The sequence below is a fragment of the Natrix helvetica genome, assembly GCF_964273705.1.
Source record: "Natrix helvetica genome assembly, chromosome: 2".
NCBI lineage: Eukaryota > Metazoa > Chordata > Lepidosauria > Squamata > Natricidae > Natrix > Natrix helvetica.
In genome coordinates this window covers 230,734,288-230,755,749 of record NC_138552.1, presented here as the reverse complement: position 1 = coordinate 230,755,749, position 21,462 = coordinate 230,734,288, and the positions used below count along the sequence as shown (strand labels likewise).

General features: G+C 44.4%; 2 protein-coding genes across 4 annotated transcripts in view; one reads left to right on the top strand and one right to left on the bottom strand.

Annotated features, from left to right (window-relative positions):
• The window catches only part of AARS2 (alanyl-tRNA synthetase 2, mitochondrial), a 39,136-nt gene extending 20,190 nt beyond the window's left edge, over positions 1–18,946 (top strand). The window contains exons 17-22 of one of the 2 annotated variants that reach the window (XM_081940623.1): positions 3,484–3,592; positions 11,595–11,717; positions 12,642–12,752; positions 13,804–13,887; positions 14,290–14,400; positions 18,459–18,946. In XM_081940623.1, coding sequence (XP_081796749.1) covers positions 3,484–3,592; positions 11,595–11,717; positions 12,642–12,752; positions 13,804–13,887; positions 14,290–14,400; positions 18,459–18,623 — 703 coding nt within the window. In that variant the 3' untranslated portion in view covers positions 18,624–18,946. Of the gene's footprint in view, positions 1–3,483; positions 3,593–11,501; positions 11,718–12,641; positions 12,753–13,803; positions 13,888–14,289; positions 14,401–18,458 lie in introns of those variants that run through there. The other variant, XM_081940624.1, reaches the window with a different exon arrangement.
• LOC309385854 (uncharacterized protein) overlaps positions 14,329–21,462 on the bottom strand; it is a 39,390-nt gene continuing 32,256 nt past the window's right edge. The window contains exons 19-20 of one of the 2 annotated variants that reach the window (XM_081940622.1): positions 19,861–19,980; positions 14,329–14,439 (exon numbers count right to left, since the gene is read on the bottom strand). In XM_081940622.1, the coding sequence (XP_081796748.1) occupies positions 19,879–19,980 (102 nt within the window). In that variant the 3' untranslated portion in view covers positions 14,329–14,439; positions 19,861–19,878. Of the gene's footprint in view, positions 14,440–19,101; positions 19,981–21,462 lie in introns of those variants that run through there. The other variant, XM_081940621.1, reaches the window with a different exon arrangement.

Genomic DNA, 21,462 nt, shown 5'->3' with positions numbered 1-21,462 from the left:
TAGTTTTGGTGGGTGAGTCTTGGGGAGGGAGGAGGAAAAGTGACTCCGGAAAGGGATAATACCGGTATGCACTGAGAGGGAGGGGGAGATTTTAGTGGGTGCAAGATTGTGCTTTTTGCAAGACGGAGGGTGACGGTTTGGAGCCCTCAATAAACTAATTTCTCTGCGCTCATTAAGCCGATACAGGTATTGTGACGAGACGTGTGTGGTGCCAAAAAAAGGAAGGTGGAATGAGCTGGGGGGAGAGAGAATGAGTGCCAGTCTTGCTCGCGAGCCATATTGTCTTTGATAGGAGTCTCTCTCTCTTTAATCCCTACTGGGACCAGATAAGTCATGATTTTGTACTGGGCATAGCACACTTCACGCTCAGAAACCCTTTTTTCCTTTTTAATGATGGCACAGTTGCTTTTTTTTTTTTAAAGGAATCGACCCTATACACCTTAAGACTCGTGCATTATGGGCACATGGTTTTTCTAACACGAGAATGTAGGAAATCCTTAGGGAAAAAAAATGTTGTGCTAAGTGCCAGGACCGTCCTTTCTCTTACTCTGAATTTAAAAATCGGATCTAGATCTTTGCTTTGTGTGTGTGTTGAAAGAGAGACCTTTGTTTTCTTAAGCTGTTTTTCCCAACTGTCGAAGAGGTAGATTATAGAATTCTTTGGATAGCTTATTACCCCCTGCCCTGTCCCTCCTTAGTAATGAATTAAAAACATTTACCTTGAGTTTTCACATTTCAGTAAAACAGTAAAAAAAGGGGTATTTGCAACGGCTCCTTTAAGAGGTTAGAGTATATAAATATTGTGAACTTTCCAGTTGAAAGATTTTTAGGAGTGGGGGAGGGAATGTTATCTTTTTTGTTCCTGCTGTGTTTTGGGAAGTGTCTCCCCCAGTATGGAATACTCAGTTTTTCTGCACAACATGCAAAATACTAATTACTATCAATTACTTAAATGTCTTTAAAAAGCATAACCACATATTTATTTGCCAACTGCAAATAATTGCAAGATGTACTGAGTGTCAAGACAAATATTGAAATTAGGAGATACAAGCAACAGTAATAGCTTTAGAATAATTGGTCATCCTCTGCTGAAGCTAGCAGATATAAATATGAACTATTATTCATAGATACTAGGAAAATGTCCCTTCATGAAAAATTACTTTTTCAGTCAACTCTGCCTGGCATTAGTTGGGGGAACAGAAATATTAGTTGGCCAACTCTAAAAGAGAGCACCACAAAGAATTTAAAAGATTTTTAAGAGAGCTGGGTTTTTCATTTATATTACATGTATGAACAGAATTAATACAAATTGCAGATACCAATCAAAAGTAAAGAAAAAAAGGATGAAATAAGGCTCATTTTAAAAAACTCTTATGAAAATAAAAGCAATATACCAAGAAGGTGGCATACTGGTTGTGATTTGATCTCTTGGGGGGATCCAGCGGATCCCCTATACAAGTATTTTAATATTGCAAACTTGCAGTATTATAAGTGATACTGATATTATATAACACTTTTTAATTAAGCGGGTACCTTGAATAAACATAACTTTGAGTTTCAAATAACACTGATTTCGTTGTTGTCTTGGGTGACATCTATGAAAAAAATCCAGGTGCTCAGGCATTAAAATGTGCCGCTCAAACACTATACTTTTCCACTCACACTGAAAAAAAATTAAAGGGAACATTGGTTGGGAGATGTCCTTCTTTTAGCCATGGCTCACATGAGGGGGAACATTGGAGGCTATCTTGTCTCTACCATTTACTGTTCCTTTAATAGGCTTATACCAGGGGTGTCCAAACTTGGCAACTTTAAGACTTGTGGACTTCAACTCCCAGAATTCCCCAGCCAGCTGGCTTCCAACCCGGGCACAGCACGGAGACGGCCTTGGTCGCATTGGTTGATGATCTCTGGAGGGCCAGAGATAGGGGCTGTTCCTCTATCCTGGTCCTATTAGATCTCTCGGCGGCGTTCGATACCATCGACCATGGTATCCTGTTGCACCGGCTAGAGGGGCTGGGAGTCAGGGGCACCGTTCTATGGTGGTTTGGCTCCTACCTCTCTGACCGGACGCAACGTGTGTTGGCAGGGGAGCAGAGATCGACCCGGAGGCCACTCACATGTGGGGTCCCACAGGGGTCGGTGCTCTCGCCTCTCCTGTTCAACACTTACATGAAACCCCTGGGCGAGATCATCCGTGGTTTTGGGGTGGGATATCATCTGTATGCTGATGATACTCAGCTATACATTTCCACCCCGAACCACCCCAATGAGGCCGTCGAAATGATGTCCCGGTGTTTGGAGGCCGTACGGGTCTGGATGGATGACAACCGACTAAAACTCAACCCTTCCAAGACGGAGTGGCTGTGGCTTCCGGCCTCCCGGTTCAACCAGTTGCTTCCATCTCTGGCCATTGGGGGCGTGCAACCGGCCCCCATGGAACAGGTGCGCAATTTGGGCGTCCTCCTAGATGCCCGGCTGTCCATGGATGAGCATGTAACAGCCGTGGCAAGGGGGGCGTTCCATCAGGTTCGCCTGATGCGCCAATTGCGCCCCTTATTGGACCGGGATGCCCTACGCACAGTCACCCATGCGCTAGTGACGTCTCGCCTGGACTACTGCAATGCTCTCTACATGGGGCTTCCCTTGAGATGCACTCGGAGACTGCAGTTGGTCCAGAACGCGGCCGCGCGGGTGATTATGGGGAGGACTAGATACTCCCCTGTAACACCTCTCCTGCGCGAGCTGCACTGGCTTCCTGTAGTCTTCCGAGTGCGTTTCAAGGTTTTGATTATGATCTTTAAAGCGCTTCATGGCACAGGACCTAGTTACATGCAGGATCGCATCCTGCCCCATACATCCCTACGACCAATCCGCTCACACAGAGAGGGACTTCTTCGGGTGCCGTCCGCCAAACAGTGTCGGGGGGCGACACCCAGGAGCAGAGCCTTCTCTGTGATGGGCCCAGCCCTATGGAATGACCTCCCCCGTGACATCAGGACTACTTCCGATCTCCACTCCTTCCGTGTACAGTTGAAGACCCACCTCTTTCAATTATCTGGCCTGGCTCAACCGTAAATTTTTCTTACTCCTCCTGACAGTTCTTTTAAATTTTTAAATTTTAAATTGTGTTTTTACAATCGGGGTATTTTAATGGTGACTTTTAATTGTCCAATGTGATGTAATTTGTTACCTCCTCCGTGCATGTATGTCCTGTATATATGTATGTTTATGTGTTTGTATACATGTTTTATGTTCTATATACTCCATTGTACGCCGCCCCGAGTCCTGTCTGGAAAGGGAGCGGCTAATAAATTTAAATTTATTTATTTATTTATTATTGAAGTCCACAAGTCTTAAAGTTGCCAAGTTTGGACACCCCTGGCTTATACCAAGGGCCTTTATATGTACTGAGATGGGTTTTGGATTTCTGACTCCTTCCAAAAAACATAGCCTGTTTGCCGGTCTTTCTCTCCTCTCCAGACACCTTCTGCAAACAGGAGATGTACAAGATTTCACCATCATTTCGGAGCGGCAGATGGTTAAAGGAATCAGCCATATTGTTGCAGTGACAGGAGAGCAAGCCAGACAAGTAAGACCTCAGTGAAATAGCTGCGGGACTTTCACAAAAGATAAGAGATGCTGATACTGTTTAAACTGGCCCCAGGATCTGCTGTCTTCCTTTTCTCTCCCTTTGATCTGAAACATTTGTATTGTCTGGAGAGGGGTGGCTGGAGGAGGCCCTTTCCAATGCTCATGGTATCTACTCATCTGTTCTCCAGCCCCTTAGCTAGAAGTGCTGCTGAGGCCTCTGCATTTGACTTAGGAGACCTTATTTATTATTATTATTATTATTATTATTATTATTATTATTATTATTATTATTATTATTATTAGATTAGATTTGTTAGCCGCTCCCTCTCCTCGAAGGGACTCGGGGCGGCGTACAATCAAAGATATATATTTTATGTTACATGGAGGAGGTATAAAAACTCATAACACAATATTACATTTCATAAAATAATACAATAATAATAGAATTAAAATAACCTCAAAAACTACCTTAAGATTTAAAAAATTGCCAGGAGGATTAGAGAATAGAGTTGTAGTTAAGCCAGGCCAGCTAGTTGGAACAGGTGGGTCTTGAGTTTCTTGCGGAAGGAGCGGAGATCAGTTGTAGTCCTAATGTCGGGGGGGAGGTCATTCCAGAGGGCTGGCCCCATCACAGAGAAGGCCCTACTCCTGGGCGCCGCCCGCTGGCATTGCTTAGTGGACGGCACTCGGAGGAGTCCCTCTCTGTGGGAGTGAATTGGCCGCAGGGATGTATGGGGTAGGATGCAACCTCTCTGCAAACCCTCACCAATTCCATTCCCTTTCCTCAAATGCAGAAGGGTGGAATTGCAAGGTGAATTGACTCAATTGGTGCACAATTGGAAGACTGGAAGAGCAGGTTTGGCATAAATCATCCCTGAGAAGGTCCCTTTGTGTGTGATTGTGAATAGTCAGCACTGACTTGATGGCACACAATTCAACCAAAGCTAATATCAAAGGAAACTACCAGGAGAAGTCTCTAACTAACTTTCCACAGCTTGTTTTAGACTTTTCCCCAACACTTCATCCACATATCAAAGGAAGATGCAAAGGCCAAAGTAGGAACGTACTGTGTGTAGGCAGACAATCTTTCTCGGTGTCTCTTTCCAAGTTAGAAAAGATTCCACGTTATAAACCAGTATTTGGAATTGGGTTACAAAACGGACAGGGAGTCAAAAGAGTTTGTTAATCACAATCATGATATGCAGATGCAACCCAATTCCAGATAGCAATATTGCAGTTGAACTAATTAAACTGTCCACATCCATGGCCTTTGATTTGATTTGTCCTCCACTGCTCTCTTGTAATCTACTGGGAAACCTGCAATTGGTGTTTGGAGAAATCTAACTAGATTTGTTTCAAATTCGAGATGGAATAAGATTTCTTAATACGATATTAATGTCATAACCATTCTAAGCAGATAGAATAATAGCTAGGGCCAGTTCCTCTCCTCTTTGCCCATGCTTTGTCTTTCTCCATACTTAAGCAGGGGAAGAACAAAATACACATGAAGTGGAGCTGTTTAAGGAACACCTTCTGCCCAGTGGTGGGATTCAGCCAGTTCACCCCTATTCGGGAGAACCGGTTGTTAACTTTCTAAGCAGTTCGGAGAACCGGTTGTTGGAAGAAACCTCATTTTGTTTTTTTCCCACTTTACAGCGCTAATCCTGTAAGGAAGGCATGAAGGAAACATTCTGGTGTTGTTTCAAGCCTAATCTTTATTTTCCTGCTTACAGAAACTGCCTCTCCGGTTAACCCTCATTACATTGTAACAGCTAAGGAGAAGCGCCCATCGACGTGAGTGATGTTGAGTTGGCCACGCCCACCCAGTCACATGACCACTGAGCCACGCCTGCCCAGCTGGTCATTAGGGCAGAGAATGACCATTGTCTTACCTGAAGGGTCCTTTTCAGGGCGCTGCAACGGAGAGTCCAAAGAAGGGGTTAAACACAGCCAATCTGCCCAGAACTGAATTGAAACTTTAAGCCACGCCTCTGGTGCCGACTCTCCCCAGATTTATTCAATGAAGACGTGGAACAGTTGCGCGCTGAAACTTCAACTGGAAGTCTAATATGGAACAAGTCAAAAATAGTCCAACAACAATAACAGAAACAACAAACAACACTGTGACTTCACAAACACCAGCGGAGAATAGACCCCAGGGCGGGGTGGACTCTCCGTTGCAGCGCCCTGAAAAGGACCCTTCAGGTAAGACAATGGTCATTTTCCAGGGCGCTGCTCTGGAGAGTCCAAAGAAGGGACATGCCCAAGCTAACTGTCACTAGGGCGGGAAGGCTCAGCCATCAGGGTCGCTCCGCTGGTATGGATGCCCTGAAGAACACGCCTCCCAAAGGCCCCTTCCGCCGATGCAAAACTGTCCAGTTTGTAATTTCGGACAAATGGAGACAGAGAAGTCCAGGTGGCCGCCTTGCAGATCTCTTCAATCGGTGCCTGTGTAGACCAGGCAGCTGTGGTGGCGGCGCTTCTAGTCGAATGTGCTGTGATATTGCGAGGCACAGGAACGGACTGTAAAACGTGGGCAAGCGCAATGCAGGCTCGCAGCCATCCGCCGATGGTAGATGAAGAGACCTTCTTGCCTTGAGAAGCTGGTTGAAAGGAGACGAATAGAGATTCGGATTTCCGAAAACTGGCTGTGCGCTTGATGTATCTGCGAATAGTCCTGCGCACATCCAGCATGTGCCAGCGCTTTTCCCTCGGGTGCCGAGGATGCGGACAAAAATCCGGAAGGACCACCTCCTGCGCCCGATGAAACCAGGAATTGACCTTCGGAATGAAGGAAGGGTCCAGCCTCAGGATTACTCTGTCGTTACGAATGAGACACAAGTCCTCTCTGACTGACAAGGCAGCCAGTTCCGATATGCGACGAGCAGACGTGATAGCGACCAGAAAAACCATCTTGAATGTGAGGTGTCTGAGACTGGCCGTCTTAATGGGCTCAAACGGGGGCCCGATGAGGGACCGCAACACTACATTGAGATCCCAAGATGGGTATCTGTGGACCACTGGGGGTCTCAGGTTGGTCGCTCCCGAGGAAACTGCGGATGGTCGGATTCCGGCCAAGAGATGCGTAGCCCTCAACTGAGAGGATGGTTGACAGGGCTGCCGCCTGGCGCCTCAGGGTGTTAGGTGCCAGGCCCTTGTCCAAACCTTCCTGCAGGAAGTCCAGGATGACAGGAACCGAAGCAAGGGGCGCAGACGTACCATGAGCCGTGCACCAGCTGGCGAAGGATTTCCAAGTGGCGTCGTAGATGCGCGTCGTGGACTGCCGTCGTGACGCTTGGATGGTGCCAATCACCTTGTCTGACAACTTGCCTCTGCTTAGGAGATCCCTCTCAAGTGCCAGACGGCCAGCTGCAGCCACTGGGGTTCTGGATGTTGAAGGGGCCCCTGGCTGAGAGAGATGTCCTGTGGAGGAATCCGCCACGGTGGTGTGATCGAAAGACTCACCAAGTCTGCAAACCAGGTTCTCCTGGGCCAGTACGGTGCTACCAGCAGCACCTCCGCCTCCTCTGCTAGGATCTTCCTGATGACTCTGGGAAGAAGAGGTAGCGGGGGAAAAGCATAAAGCAGACCTTTCGGCCACGGGCCGTGCAGCGCGTTGACTCCTTCCGCCCTCGGGTCGTGGAACCTTGTGAAGAACTGCGGAAGATGCGCGTTGGCCGCGGTGGCGAACAGGTCCACCAGCGGGAGGCCGAACCTCTGGGACAGTTGCTGGAACAGCAGCGGATGTAGACGCCACTCCGAGTGGTCGACTGTGGATCTGCTCAGCCAGTCCGCCTGGGTGTTGCTCGTGCCCGAGATGTGCTCCGCCTGAAGAGAAAGGAGATACCTCTCCGCCCATCGACCCAAGAGCTCCGCCTCCTTCATCAGGGATCTGGAGCGCGTTCCCCCCTGTCGATTGATGTGCGCCTTGGTGGCGACATTGTCTGTCATGATGCGCACGTGGTGGCCCTGAACGGTGCTCTGGAAGCGCTTCAGCGCAAGCCTGACTGCCCTCAGCTCCAGCCAGTTGATGCTGTGAGCGGCTTCGGAAGGGGACCACCTGCCCTGTGCGAGCTGGTTGTGGCAGTGGGCCCCCCAACCGAACAGGCTGGCATCCGTTGTGATGGTGAGCCTGACTGGCTCCTTGAATGGCGACCCCTTTAACAGGGCCGGAGACAACCACCACTTTAGAGAGCGACGTACCTCTGCTGGAACTGGAATCAGTCTTGTTGAGCTGCTTTCGTTTGTTCTTTGATATGGGAGCAGGAGCCACTGAAGGGGACGGGAGTGAAGTCTCGCCCAAGGCACGATTGACAGGCAGTGGAGTCTGACCGGACGTGACCGTAGAAAAGCCGCCATGGCTGCGAGAACCTTTGTGAATGTCCTGGGTGCTGATGACAGGCCGAATGGCATTGCCCGGTACTGGTAATGGAGGCCCGCGTAAGAGAACCTCGGGAACTTGCGGTGGGCTTTGCGGATAGGGATGTGGAGGTAGGCCTCTTTGAGGTCTATGGACGTTAGTATATCGCCTGGCCTGATGCACCCCAAGATGGACTGGAGGGACTGCATCTTGAACCTGCGATATGTCACGTGGTGATTGAACCTCTTTAGATCTAATATCCCCCTCCACCCTCCTGAGTTTTTGGGGACCAGAAACAGGATGGAGTAAAACCCTCTTCCTTCCTGGCCTGCTGGGACAGGTTCTATGGCCCTGATCTCCTTGAGGTGCCTTATCTCCTGTTCCGTGAGGGATCTTTTGACTAACCCTGAGGGAACTGGACACCGGAAGAAGTGGCGGGGAGGGGGGGACCAGAATTCTAAAGTGAGACCCATGCGGACCGTTTGAAGAACCCACTGGTCCGACGTGGTCTGCTCCCATTTGGCGTGGAACAACTGCAACCGCCCTCCTATGGGAGCTGACCTGTGATGGTCATTTATACCTCCTAAAGGGTCGGGAGCCGGAGCCCCCCCGAAATGGCCGCTTGGAGAAGGGCTGCTGGCGACCTCTGTCTCGAAAGGACTGACGGTCCTGAGACCGCTCACCCTGCTGGGGATACGCCCGATGATAGGGGGCGGAGCTGGTGGAGGGCTCATTGTTCCGAAAGGCCTGCCTCCTGTAAGAGCCAGGACCTTTACGATCAGGCTTTTTGGTGACTGATGGCATCACTTTCTTTTTGTCCTTCTTTTCCACAAGGACTGGATCAAGGACCTCACCAAACAGCTTGTCCCCTTTAAAGGGGGCAGTAACAAGCTTCCATTTGGAGCGCATATCCACATTCCAGTGCCTAAGCCACAGGAGGCGTCTGGAAGTAACATTAGACGCTAGGGCACGCGAGGCAAACTTAGCAGCATTCAGAGTGGCATCAGCAGTGTACTCTGTGACTGCCATGATTTTATTGATATCCTGCCTGACTTTAACGTCCTTGGCAGGTATCTTCCTCAACAACTGCCTCAGCCACAGGAGAGCCGCCCTGGAGAAAAAGGAGGCTGAAGCGGAGGACTTAATGGCCCATGCAGCTGTCTGATGGGTCTTGTGACAAGCAGTTTCGGTTCTCTTGTCCTCAGCCTTGAGCCCCTCCAACAGGTCAGGAGGGAGCACAGGAGAGGAGGTAAGAGCCGCTACAGGGGGATCGATAGGAGGGAGCTTGAGCAGCTCCTCCAGGCTGGCATCCACCGTATATAGCTTCTTGTCATGGCTGCTGGGGGTAGCCATGGTAGCTGGCTGCGCCCACTGTCTTTGAACTAAATTGAGGAACATCTTGGGTACAGGAACTATTTCCTGGACCGAAATGGGTTCCTCAAAGAGATCCCCAGATAGATCATCAGGGTCTACAACCACCTGAGCTGGGGGGGTGGACCCCATGTGAGTTGAGATCTTAGCCTTATCTAAAATGGTTTTGAAATTATCCAAATTAAATAAGCCTGAAAAGGCCGGCTTTTTGGCGGGGCTTGCCTCATCCCCAGAGAATTCAGCTTCCTGCCTAGGAAGAAATTCCTCTTCTTCCTCCCAGTCTGACTCATCGGAGGCCACTGAAGAATGCAGGGACGGAGGTGGAAGGCTAGGAGTCATCTCTCTGGAATCCTCCTGGGGTTGCAAATGGTGGGTCTTGCGAGTGCGCTTGCCACCTTTTCGCATGCCTGCCTCAATGCCCTGGGAAATGGCCCTGTTAATTATTTCCTGCATTTCAGTGGATAGGTTAGGCCCTTGGGCCTCAATGGGGCGAACCCTTTGAGTGGGCCCGGGGATCGGCTGTTGAGGGGCTAAGGGCCCCATTGGAGCTGGTCCCTCCTCCATATCAGAGGGACAGGCAAAGAGATCAGCCTGATCAGCCATGGAATGGCCTGGAGAAGTTGCCATGGCCAGGGAATCCCCTTCCTCTTCACTATCAGAATGGGGCCTCCCTGGGCTGGAGGAATTTCCCTGGAGGGCTCCCCAGGAGACACCGAAAGGGAAGATTGGGCCTGCTGTTGGGCTTGGAAGACTGTTTTTCTAAGGCCTTCTGTCGCCTTAATGCATCTTTGTCTAGGCCTGAGCCCTGCTTGGGGCCATGCCTGGAGTAAGGCTTACTCCCTCTAATGGCCTCCCTGGCAGCTTTCCCGGCCTGTCTTACAGGGGCTCTGGAAGAGACACCCTCAGAAGTCTCAGGGGCCTGATCTGCCATGGTAACAATCACTGGTTGGGACAGTAGGGGGATGGGAAAACCACCACTCACCACCTCCAGAAAGCCCACCGCAGCACGATGCTCCTGAGGAGACAGAGAAACTGCAAGGCCTGAAGTAGCTTGGAATCTTTTAGGCGCGAGCAGAATTCGCTCCCAGCACCTGCAGGAGAGTAAAGGAGGCGACCCAGCAGGCCACGATCCCACGCCGCTATCCCTTGCTTGGATTGGGGCCCAGGTCGCCGGTCACACCGGGCAAGTCTGACTCCACGCGGCTCCTGCAAAGAGCCAGGCACCAGGCAGCTGCGGCAAAAAACTTTTAAAAGTAAAGCCGGAAGATTGCGCAATCCAAAATGGCGGCCGGAACTCACCGGAGCTTTTCGCACCAAATTTAAAGAGGGAAGAAGCCAAAATGGCTGCCCTGGAAGCCCACGCAGCAATTTGACTTGCTAGAAGCACAAATTGCAACGGAGGGCTTCCAGTGGGAATCGGCCCCCAGTAGGGGTGTCCCAACAGCGCTGGTGTCGGCACTCCGACCCACACGCTTCCCCCAACAGCTGCCTGCGGCTTCTAGGAGCCAGAGCAAAGCCCCGGACTCCAGGAGAGCCAAAAGGGTGAGAAAAACCCAATTAAAAAGGGAAAAAAACAAACTTAAATTTAAACTCACCAGCCTGCTCTAAAAATCCTTAAATATGCTGTTTTAAAAATTATTCCTCCTCTGGAGAGTCCAAGGAATCAATCTTAGAACTGGATAAATCTTAAAGCACGTCTACTGGGCTAGCTGAATTGAAAAAATCTGGGGAGAGTCGGCACCAGAGGCGTGGCTTAAAGTTTCAATTCAGTTCTGGGCAGATTGGCTGTGTTTAACCCCTTCTTTGGACTCTCCAGAGCAGCGCCCTGGAAAACCGATTGTTAAATTACTTGAATCCCACCACTACTTCTGCTCCTTTTTTCCGTCATGCGGTAGATTTTTATAGACGAGATGGTAGAAATTGGACAAGAGTAGCTTTTAAAAATAAAGACTATTTCTTTTCTTCAGTTGTCATCTCCCCCATTCAGCTTTATCCAGAACTCCTGAGGCTTTTAGTCTGTGCAAGTGCTTACTTTAGTTTAACTATAACTGTCCCACCAACATACATACCTCTGAGAGCAATCTCCTTTCCTCCTCTCATTACTTTCACCTCCCCCTCTCCTTGGAATGCATCATATCTGTTAATGAGATTTATGGCTTTTTTTTCTCATCACCAGCAACCCACTTTATGCTCTCCTGAACAAGCAGCCCTTTCCAGGGGTCCAGCAAACAAATAAGGCACCATTGATACAGTACCTCTGTTTTTATAGGCTCAGGATATTGGCCAGTTCTTGGACAAAGAAGTGGATTCACTTGCTAGCCAAGTGAAATTGGGAGGAGCCTCTGTTAATGAAGCGTGGCAAATCCGCAAGGACGTTGGTCATCTGACTGATGTGAGTAGTACCTGCCTCAGAATTCATGGGAGGTTTTTTTCAGTACTGTCACATGACCTTATTCTCACATTCTTCTTATTCTCTCATTCTCCTAGTCGTCAAGTAAGCTTATATTATCTGATACTTGTTGAATGAATGGAAATATTAGTATTAGTCTTTGACAGTGCAAATGTTTACTGAAGATTGGCCTTCCCCCCTATTTGAGGTCAATATGTTCAGCATAGATACACATGTCATTAATCTGGAAGAGCCCTGGTGGTGCAGTAAAGTGTAGCACTGCAGGCAAATTCTGCCGACAGCCTGAAGTTCAATCCTGACAAGGTTCAAGGTTGATTCAACTTTCCATCCTTCCAAGAACAGTAAAATGAGGAGCCAAATTGTTTGGGGTAATCAAATAACCCTTACATTGCAAATTGCCCAGAGTGCTGTAAAGTGCTTTGAGGCGGAATATAAGTGTAAATTTTATTGCTATTGCTAACCTGCTTGAAGGGCTTCATTTTTTCTCTCTAATTGACCATCATCCTATTTCCCTTCCTTTGATTTCAGTAAAATGACTGGCCAGTAATATAAGCATGGAGCAGCATGCGGGAACTCTTGACACAAACAGCCGACAGCTTTATAGGATCCACTAAAGACATTTTTATATCAATGTACATCAGGCTGGCTGGGGAATTCTGGGAGTTGAAGTCCATAAGTCTTAAAGTTCCCAAGTTTGGACACCCCTGATGTACATCATGCCAAAATATCTGTTTGAGAGCAAAATCAGGGTTCACTCAAACAAATTCTGTCCTTTTAACTACAGAATTTAAAAAAAAAAAACAAATCTCCTGCCTTCAGTTGCATTACTAGAAAATTCTTTCCTTCTCCCATCTGAAAAAGAATCGAAGAAATGGAAAGGCATAATGGAATTGATTTGTTTTACAGAGGGTGGATACTACAAAGATGCCTCAGTGGCAGAAAAGGAAATTGCAGGCTACTCTCAAAACACTGCAGCAAGCAGCCAACAACGCCCATAGGAAAATGGAAATCAGACTGGTAAGGATCTAGCAGTTCTTCATTTTACCAGGCATGACAGAATTTCATAGTAAGCTATAAAAAATTAAATAAGCAAAGAGCCATAATCAGCTATGAGGCCCAATATGCTCAATAAAAACTGAATGTTAAACCCAATTGTGACAAATTCTGAGCTGGAGGTTTATTATGTTGACTTCAGATTGACAAATATTGTAATTACACATATGTATAGAAATACATTTTTAATAAATGAGTAAGAAGTGTAGCAAGTGACACCATTCCTAAATGAAGCCACATCCTTCCATGATATATAAACTATCATACTTTGAATAACTCAGGGGACTGATCCAAGAGAAAGTCCATGGCAGAATGCATAGCATTCTCCACCATTGATCAGGTTGGCTGGAACGTCTGAGAATTGCAGTTAACCAACAGGTAGCTTCAGCTACTATATAGAAACAGAAGGAAAAATGTTGATGAGATACTTGTTGTGGGGGAAGGTGAGTAATCTACTAGAATGAATTCTGAGCCTGGTTTATCAGGATTCAGCTTGTGACAGTTTTGTGAGAAAGAAAACAAGAGCTCAAGAACAGATTAATAGTTTTTTTTAATAAAGCATCCTCTAGAGATGAGGAGTCCTTTTTTATACTTAATTTCATGATTAGTTTGTAAAGAAAAAACAACTGCTTTCCATGATTATCCAACTTTAAAAATATTAGTGAGGAAATAGATCACTGGTGCACTACACTACTCTATTCTGGTGTAATATGGCACTGTTAATTATATATATATATATATACGCATATGTATACATATGTGTTATATGTATATAAAAACCAGAAAATATGGATGTTTTATAGCAACTGTTTTATTTTATACATAACATAAATTCAAAGGCGTATGCTCTTGCAGCGCGGTTTCCTGTTTGTTTGTTTTTTAATTGCTATTTTTAAAGTAGTAATTAATACAGATGTCACTGTGATATTTCATTGTCAGCATCACCTCTCTTATGATATGCATGTTATGTCTGTTACCCAACCATTGTTAATGCATTTTGTACATTCATTACTAGGCTGCAGAGAAGGTGCAAGGCTTGCTGACAAAGTATTCCAATGAGCCAGTCATCATTGATACTATTTCTGCTGAGTCACCCTATGTAAGTTTTAACAACTGTGGATTTCTCTTAGAAAGCAGCATACCATGCTGAAGTTGTTTTGGCAATCAGCAGATTAAACTGGCTTCCTCAAGTGTTAAGCAGCTTAGAGCAGAGGAAGGATCACATCTGAACTGCTCAAATAGTTTGAGTGGGCTGGTTGGTTCTGAACCCTTTAATGATTAGTTTCCTCCTACTTTTACAATTCTAGAGTGATGTAAACTGAAAATCTTCCTTTTGCACCTAACTGTTGTTAATTTCTCCTCCGTCCAGGGTATCTCGCACTGCTTTATAACATGATACAATTTAAAATATTGAAGATTTCTTCTGCTTCTTAAATTCCCTGATTAAAACAAGTAAGGTTTTGAAAGTGGAGTTTATTTTTATCTCTTGATTCTGTCCTAGATCTTGATGAAAGCAGTCAATCAATTGTGTAACAAAGTACCAGGGGCTTCTGTGATGTTGCTTAGCTCACAAGCAGCAGGCCAGGTGTGCTGCGCTTGTCAGGTATCCAAGGTAGGTGGAATTTCCTGTGATTCTGCAGTTTCCATTATTCTGAAATGATACAAGCAAAATCTTCACATTCTTTGAATGAGAACAAATTTTGAAATTTGTTTTTTCATTAGAACGCTTTTTCAAAATTTTCTCTTAATGTCCCTTTTTTTAACTGGTCATTAGGGTCAGTAAAAATCATGACACAGAGAAATTTTTAATTTTCATTTTTTTAAATGGCCCTAGTAAAGTACTAGAATGATGGTTTGGTGTAGAGCAGGGGTGTCCAAACTTGGCAACTTTAAGACTTGTGGACTTCAACTCCCAGAATTCCCCAGCCAGCAGAGCTGGTGTAGACACCCCTGGTGTAGAGGTTAACACATCAGGCTAGAAACCATGAGGCTGTGTATTCTAGTCCTACCCTAGGCACAAAGGATGACCTGGCCTGAAGGTACACAAACACACAGTAAAAATAGTTCATTTTTCTCTCTTTTGAACAAAAAGTAACATCTCTCAGTAGAATTACATCACCATCATGCCTAAACAATTTTATAAAAATGAATTAGTAGCTGTGCAACATTTTATATACGAGGTTAAGTGGTAGACAAACATTTCAGCTTATCATTCCATTTCAGACTTTCACTTTTGGTTACATGTAGGAATCACATGTTGGAGATTATTGTTGTTTTGAACTTACATGGTGATGGAATTTGGCCAAACAAGTCGGAGATGCTAATTAAGGCAGGACTAACATAAGAAAAGATGATCAGAAGAAATGATATTAAAAGAATGGTGGGCACTCTCAATATCCTGTCACTAATAATGAATTAATGAATTATTTCTTAATTAGCTTCTCTTTTGCTCATCTAAAATAATTATCCAAAGGATGTCCTCTTCTAAACAACCGTATTAATTTACAATATTTTAGTTATCAATGGGTACTGCTTTCAGAAATACGTGAAATCTGATCGTTGAACGAACTAATATGTGAAAAAATATCAGTGGTAGTTGATTTATATCAGAGTTTTTCTCTTAGTGATTACCGTATTTTTAGTAGTATAAGACGCACCAAGATTTTGAAGAGGCAAATTAAAGTTTTTTGCACTCTGCAGACCTCCCCAAAATGGTCCATTTTTCGCGAAAATGAGCCCGTTTTTTGTAAAAAAAAAAAGGGGGGGGCACGCATAGCCTTTAGGAGGCTTGTAGAGTGTTCCTGGGGGCTGGGGGGGGGAACGAGCAAAAAAGGCCCATTTTCACTCATTTTTGCCCTCCCTAGCCCCCAGGAGTACTCTGGAAGTCTCCTAAAGGCTATGCATGGCTATTTTTGCAAAGGGGGCAGGGTTTCAGGAGGCAAAAAATGCTGTATTCAGTGTATAAGACGCACCCAGATTTTCACCATCTTTTTTTAGGGAAAAAGGTGCGTCTTATACTTTAAAAAATATGGTAATTAGATTGCCTTTATATACCAATAGTCCTTGACGTACTACCATTTGTTTAACAACTGTTCAAAGGTACGACGGTGCTGAAAAAAGCAACTTATGAGAGTCACAGCATCCCTGGGGTCACATGATCAAATTCATGCATTTGGCAATTAGCATGCATTTATGAAGATTGCAGCATCCCAGAGTCACATGATCATCATTTATAGTCTTCCTAGGGGGCTTCCAACATAATATATGGGGAAAGTCGAATTTGCTTAAAGACCCCACGATTAATAACCATGGCAATAAAATAATAAAAAGTGACTCAATGACATCATTTAGCGACAGAAATTCTGTTCCCAAATGTGGGCATAAGCTACCTTAAATCAATCCACGCTTGATTTCCCTTAATGTCTAACAAAGATTGCAAATTATCAAATTGTTGTCATTTCTATATAAAATGGACAAAAGTTGTTTTTTAATGCAGTCTCCATTTAATTCAACAATATTTTCTTGCCACCGACCATATACTACCAATACCCCCCCCTTCTATTTTTAGATATAGGCAGGATATATAGATTAGGCAGGATGGATAGGCAGACAGACAGACATCCTACATATCCTGCCTAATATATCTATATCTTGCCTAAGGCTGAGTGAGTGAAATTGGCCCAAATACTTAGTTTTCCAGTCAAACCCACACATATACTTCCTCTACTTTTCTACCATGTAGATATACAGTGGGGCAAAAAAGTATTTAGTCAGCCATCAATTGTGCAAGTTCTCCCACTTAAAAAGATGAGAGAGGCCTGTAATTGGCATCATAGGTAGACCTATGAGAGACAAAATGTAAAACAATCAATCACATTGGCTGATTTGGAAAGAATTTATTTGCAAATTATGGTGGAAAATAAGTATTTGGTCACCTACAAACAAACAAGATTTCTGGGTCTCACAGACCTGTACCTTCTTCTTTAAGAGGCTCCTCTGTCCTGCACTCATTACCTATATCAATGGCACCTGTTTGAACTTGTTATCAGCATAAAAGACACCTGTCCACAACCTCAGTCACACTCCAAACTCCACTATGGTGAAGACCAAAGAGCTGTTGAAGGACACCAGAAACAAAATTGTAGACCTGCACCAGGCTGGAAGACTGAATCTGCAATAGGCAAGCAGCTTGGTGTGCACAAATCAACTGTGGGAGCAATAATTAGGAAATGGAAGACATACAAGACCATTGATAATCTCCCTCGATCTAGGGCTCCACGCAAGATCTCACCCCGTGGGGTCAAAATGAACACAAGAACGGTGAGCAAAAATCCCAGGACCACACGGGGGGGACCTAGTGAATGACCTGCAGAGAGCTGGGACCAACGTAACAAAGGCTACCATCAGTAACACACTACGCCGCTAGAGACTCAGATCCTGCAGTGCCAGACGTGTCCCCCTGCTTAAGCCAGTACATGTCCGGGCCCGTCTGAAGTTTGCTAGAGCACATTTGGATGATCCAGAAGAGGATTGGGAGAATGTCATATGGTCAGATGAAACCAAAATAGAACTATTTGGTAGAAACACAACTTGTCGTGTTTGGAGGACAGAGAATGCTGAGTTGCATCCACTGTGAAGCATGGGGTTGGCAACATCATGCTTGGGGGCTGTTTCTCTGCAAAGGGACCAGGACGACTGATCCGTGTACAGGACAGAATGAATGGGGCCATGTATCGTGAGATTTTGAGTGCAAACCTCCTTCCATCAGCAAGGGCATTGAAGATGAAACGTGGCTGGGTCTTTCAACATGACAATGATCCCAAACATACCACCTGGGCAACGGAGTGGCTTCGTAAGAAGCATTTCAAGGTCCTGGAGTGGCCTAGCCAGTCTCCAGATCTCAACCCCATAGAAACCTTTGGAGGAAGTTGAAAGTCCGTGTTACCCAGCGACAGCCCCAAAACATCACTGCTCTAGAGGAGATCTGCATGGAGGAATGGGCTAACATACCAGCAACAGTGTGTGCCAACCTTGTGAAGACTTACAGGAAACGTTTGACCTCTGTCATTGCCAACAAAGGATATATAACAAAGTATTGAGATGAACTTTTGATACTGACCAAATACTTATTTTCCACCATAATTTGCAAATAAATTCTTTCCAAATCAGCCAATGTGATTGTTTGGTTTTTTTTTTAATATTTTGTCTCATAGTTGGTGTCTACCTATGATGCCAATTACAGGCCTCTCTCATCTTTTTAAATGAGAGAACTTGCATAATTAGTGGCTGACTAAATACTTTTTTGCCCCACTGTAATTTGCAATTATTCACTCCATTTTTCCATATTCCTGACTAACAGCTCTATTTTGGTTTTTATTACCTTAATTTTCAGAATTTTATTCCTTGTTCCCTCATACAACCTAATATTCATAAGAAATCATGTAGGCTCTCAACTGACAACAAAATATCATCTACATACAAAAGTACATGTAGTCCATAATTCAGGACTATTCATATTATCATACACTTTCTCTAAATCAGTTAATGCACCGCGCAGTTCTTTTTTCACATGAATACATTTCTCAATTACCTGCTGCAGAGCAAAAACCCAGTCTTCATTCTTGGCAGTTCATCTATCTATGTTCTATTAATTTGTTCCCCTTCTCATAGAGTTCATTATCAAAGGCTTCTGCAGCTGACTGGGCTCTCGCTGTCTGCACTCAAATGGGAGGCAAAGCAGAAGGTTCTGGAGTTGTAGCGAAAGGCATGGGGAAGACCGATGATGTACAGATGGTACTGGCGGCAGCCCGGGAATATGCAAAGAATGTATTTTGATGCTTGGTTGTGAGGAACTTGGATGTTTGCTTGAATGACAGTGAACCCTAATGAGATTTGTACATTATGGTCCTGCAACCTTTTGGATTCTTCTGTACTACTGGACTGGTAGAATGAGCTGCTTTGGCTAGCCAATAACTTCTTTCATGAAATACAATTTACACATGATGTAAAGAACAACAACAGAGTATCCTTTGACCAGTCATGTGAGGACAAGGCAAGTCAACCATACATGTAAATATAATCAACCTCTCAGAATAGCTGCTAAGAAAGAAATAACTATATTTCTTTGACAATAAAAGATATAAGTTGGTTGGCTGTAAGAGCATGTATTTTTTTTATTCAATAGAACAAAAAGTTAGTATGCTGTCTCATTGGAACCATTTTCCTGACTATGCAATGGAACAAATTATTTCCAGGCAAGTATGCTATCTAGCCTTTCTCTGGCTGGTTGTACAAATTTTGCAAGTAAGAATTACTTTGAAGGGAGCTTTTGCTGTTTAAAGCGCTTCACACAAATAATTCTGACGCAAACCACTCTGAACTTCTTATATCCAGATTCATCCTGCCAGGGTTTGCTAATCATGCCTGGTTTAATTTTAAGTAGGTCACATTTACCACTTTTTTTCAACTCATTTTTTTACCCTATCCTTATCCTTTTTATATTGCTCCAAAATCAAGACAATTTGTTAACCTTACAATATTTTTTGGGTACAGAGGGTGGAGAACTTGTGGTTTTCAGAAAAACACTTGTAACAGACCAATTGATGAACAAAAATATCAAATTTGAGCTCACCCTTCATGAAGTCTCGTAGTACGAAACCCTTTAAAGCCTCAATTGAAGAACTGCTCTCTTGCCATTTGATGGAAAGTATCAGCTGAGGCTTTCCTATAGACTCAGGGTCTAGCCATGAAATGTTTTTAATAAGAAAAGACTGATGCTGCAAATTCATAATGGGAGTTAATGAATCCTTCCTGGAAAAACCACAACCTCTTATTTTCAGTTTCCAATCTTCCTAAAAGCGTTCCTGGTGATATTTTGGCAATCAGAGGATTTTGAGTTTTCTTAACTAAATGGTACATTTCTGTTAAATTACCCCTATCAACAACAGAGAAGGAAAATACATACATGTATGTGTGTCCTTAATTGCAATCAAGCACTGTCCCAATACATGTTTAACTAGCAAACCTATAGAATGTTTTACAATGTAGAGTCTTGGGAACTATATGAAGGCACCTTTCTTCCTTGCATCAATCAGCACTGGTACATTGGAAGTGAAGGTAACTCAAACCCATTGGGTTTGTTCATACTTCTGAAAACAGCAGAGCTAATGTTCAGGATGTCTTTGTTTGGATTCTGTAAAGCAAAACAAAAAAAAATGTTTGCATTAGTGTAACCTTCCATCAGTGTCATCAATAAAGGTAAAGGTTCCCCTTGCACGTATGTGCTAGTCATTACCGACTCTATGGGGCGGTGCTCATCTCCGTTTCAAAGCTGAAGAGCCAGCACTGTCCGAAGACATCTCTTTGGTCATGTGGCCGGCATGACTAAACGCCAAAGGCGCATGGAGCGCTGTTACCTTCCCACCAAAAGTGGTCCCTATTTTTCTACTTGCCTTTTTACATTCTTTCGAACTGCTAGGTTTGCAGAAATTGGGACAATAATGGGAGCTCACTCTAATATGCAGTGTAGGTATTCTAACCGCCAAACTGCCAACCTTTCTGATCGACAAGCTCAACGTCTTAGCCACTGAGGCCATCACGTCCCTCTATAGCAGTGTTTCTCAAACTTTTTTTAACCATGCCCCCTTAAGACACAATTTGATTTGCCACTGCCCCCTAAAGATTATTTAATTGTATAATATACAAAATTTGCGCCTACTTGCAAATGCTTGTAACATAAAGCTTCTTGCTTTGTTTTGTAAAGTGCCTCCAGCTGCATGCAAATTTGTGAACGGCTTTGCAAGCGGATTGGAGGTTTATGTTACATTGCCAAAAGCAAGTGGTTGCATTTTTTTATGTTTGCGTGTGGCTATGCAAGCAGTTGCAAGAAAAGACGTTTTATGTTACAGGAATGTTTGCAAGTGCTTGCTATATCCTAGTTTGCAAGCAGCTTAGCTTTTATGTTACGAGCCCCAGAAACAATAGGCCAGCTTTATGACTGAACTCTATTAATTTATAACAAGATATTGAAGCACGGATGTTGTAATCTTGTACATCGACTTATACGAAATATTTATTTTAATTCTATATCAATAACAATAGTTCTAATGGTTAGAACGACCATAGAGGTGGTCAAACACTCACCTTATGTTAGGATGGCTGATAGTACTATTAATTTGAAAATCCGTCGATTAACAACATCATCCTGGTGGAAAAAGCCATAGAGTTATCAATAGAATTTTACAATATTTCTATGGAAATCTATTCATAACTCTATGACTTTTTTCCACCGGGTATATGACTCAAATTTCTGAAAAATCCCAGTAAAAATATATTCATAGAAATATCAATAGAATACCACAGAAATTTGATGAAATTCTATTCATAACTCTATGGTAGTAATTACTGGGCATCTCCGACGTCTGACACACAAATGACGATCTGTAACGTGATTGGCTGTTCAGACAGAAGGGGAGGACGTATCCGAAACTGGCATTTTCGCTCGTCAGATGTGCCAAGGACGCCTAAACTCAGACCCAGCAACCCCAACAGCACAGCCATAGAAATTTAAATAGAATACCGTAGAAATTTGATCACCTTTCTATGAGATTCTATTGAAATTTCTATTCCTTGTGCTACTGGGGAAGCCTCCATTCCTGGCGCAGTGAAAGGAGGC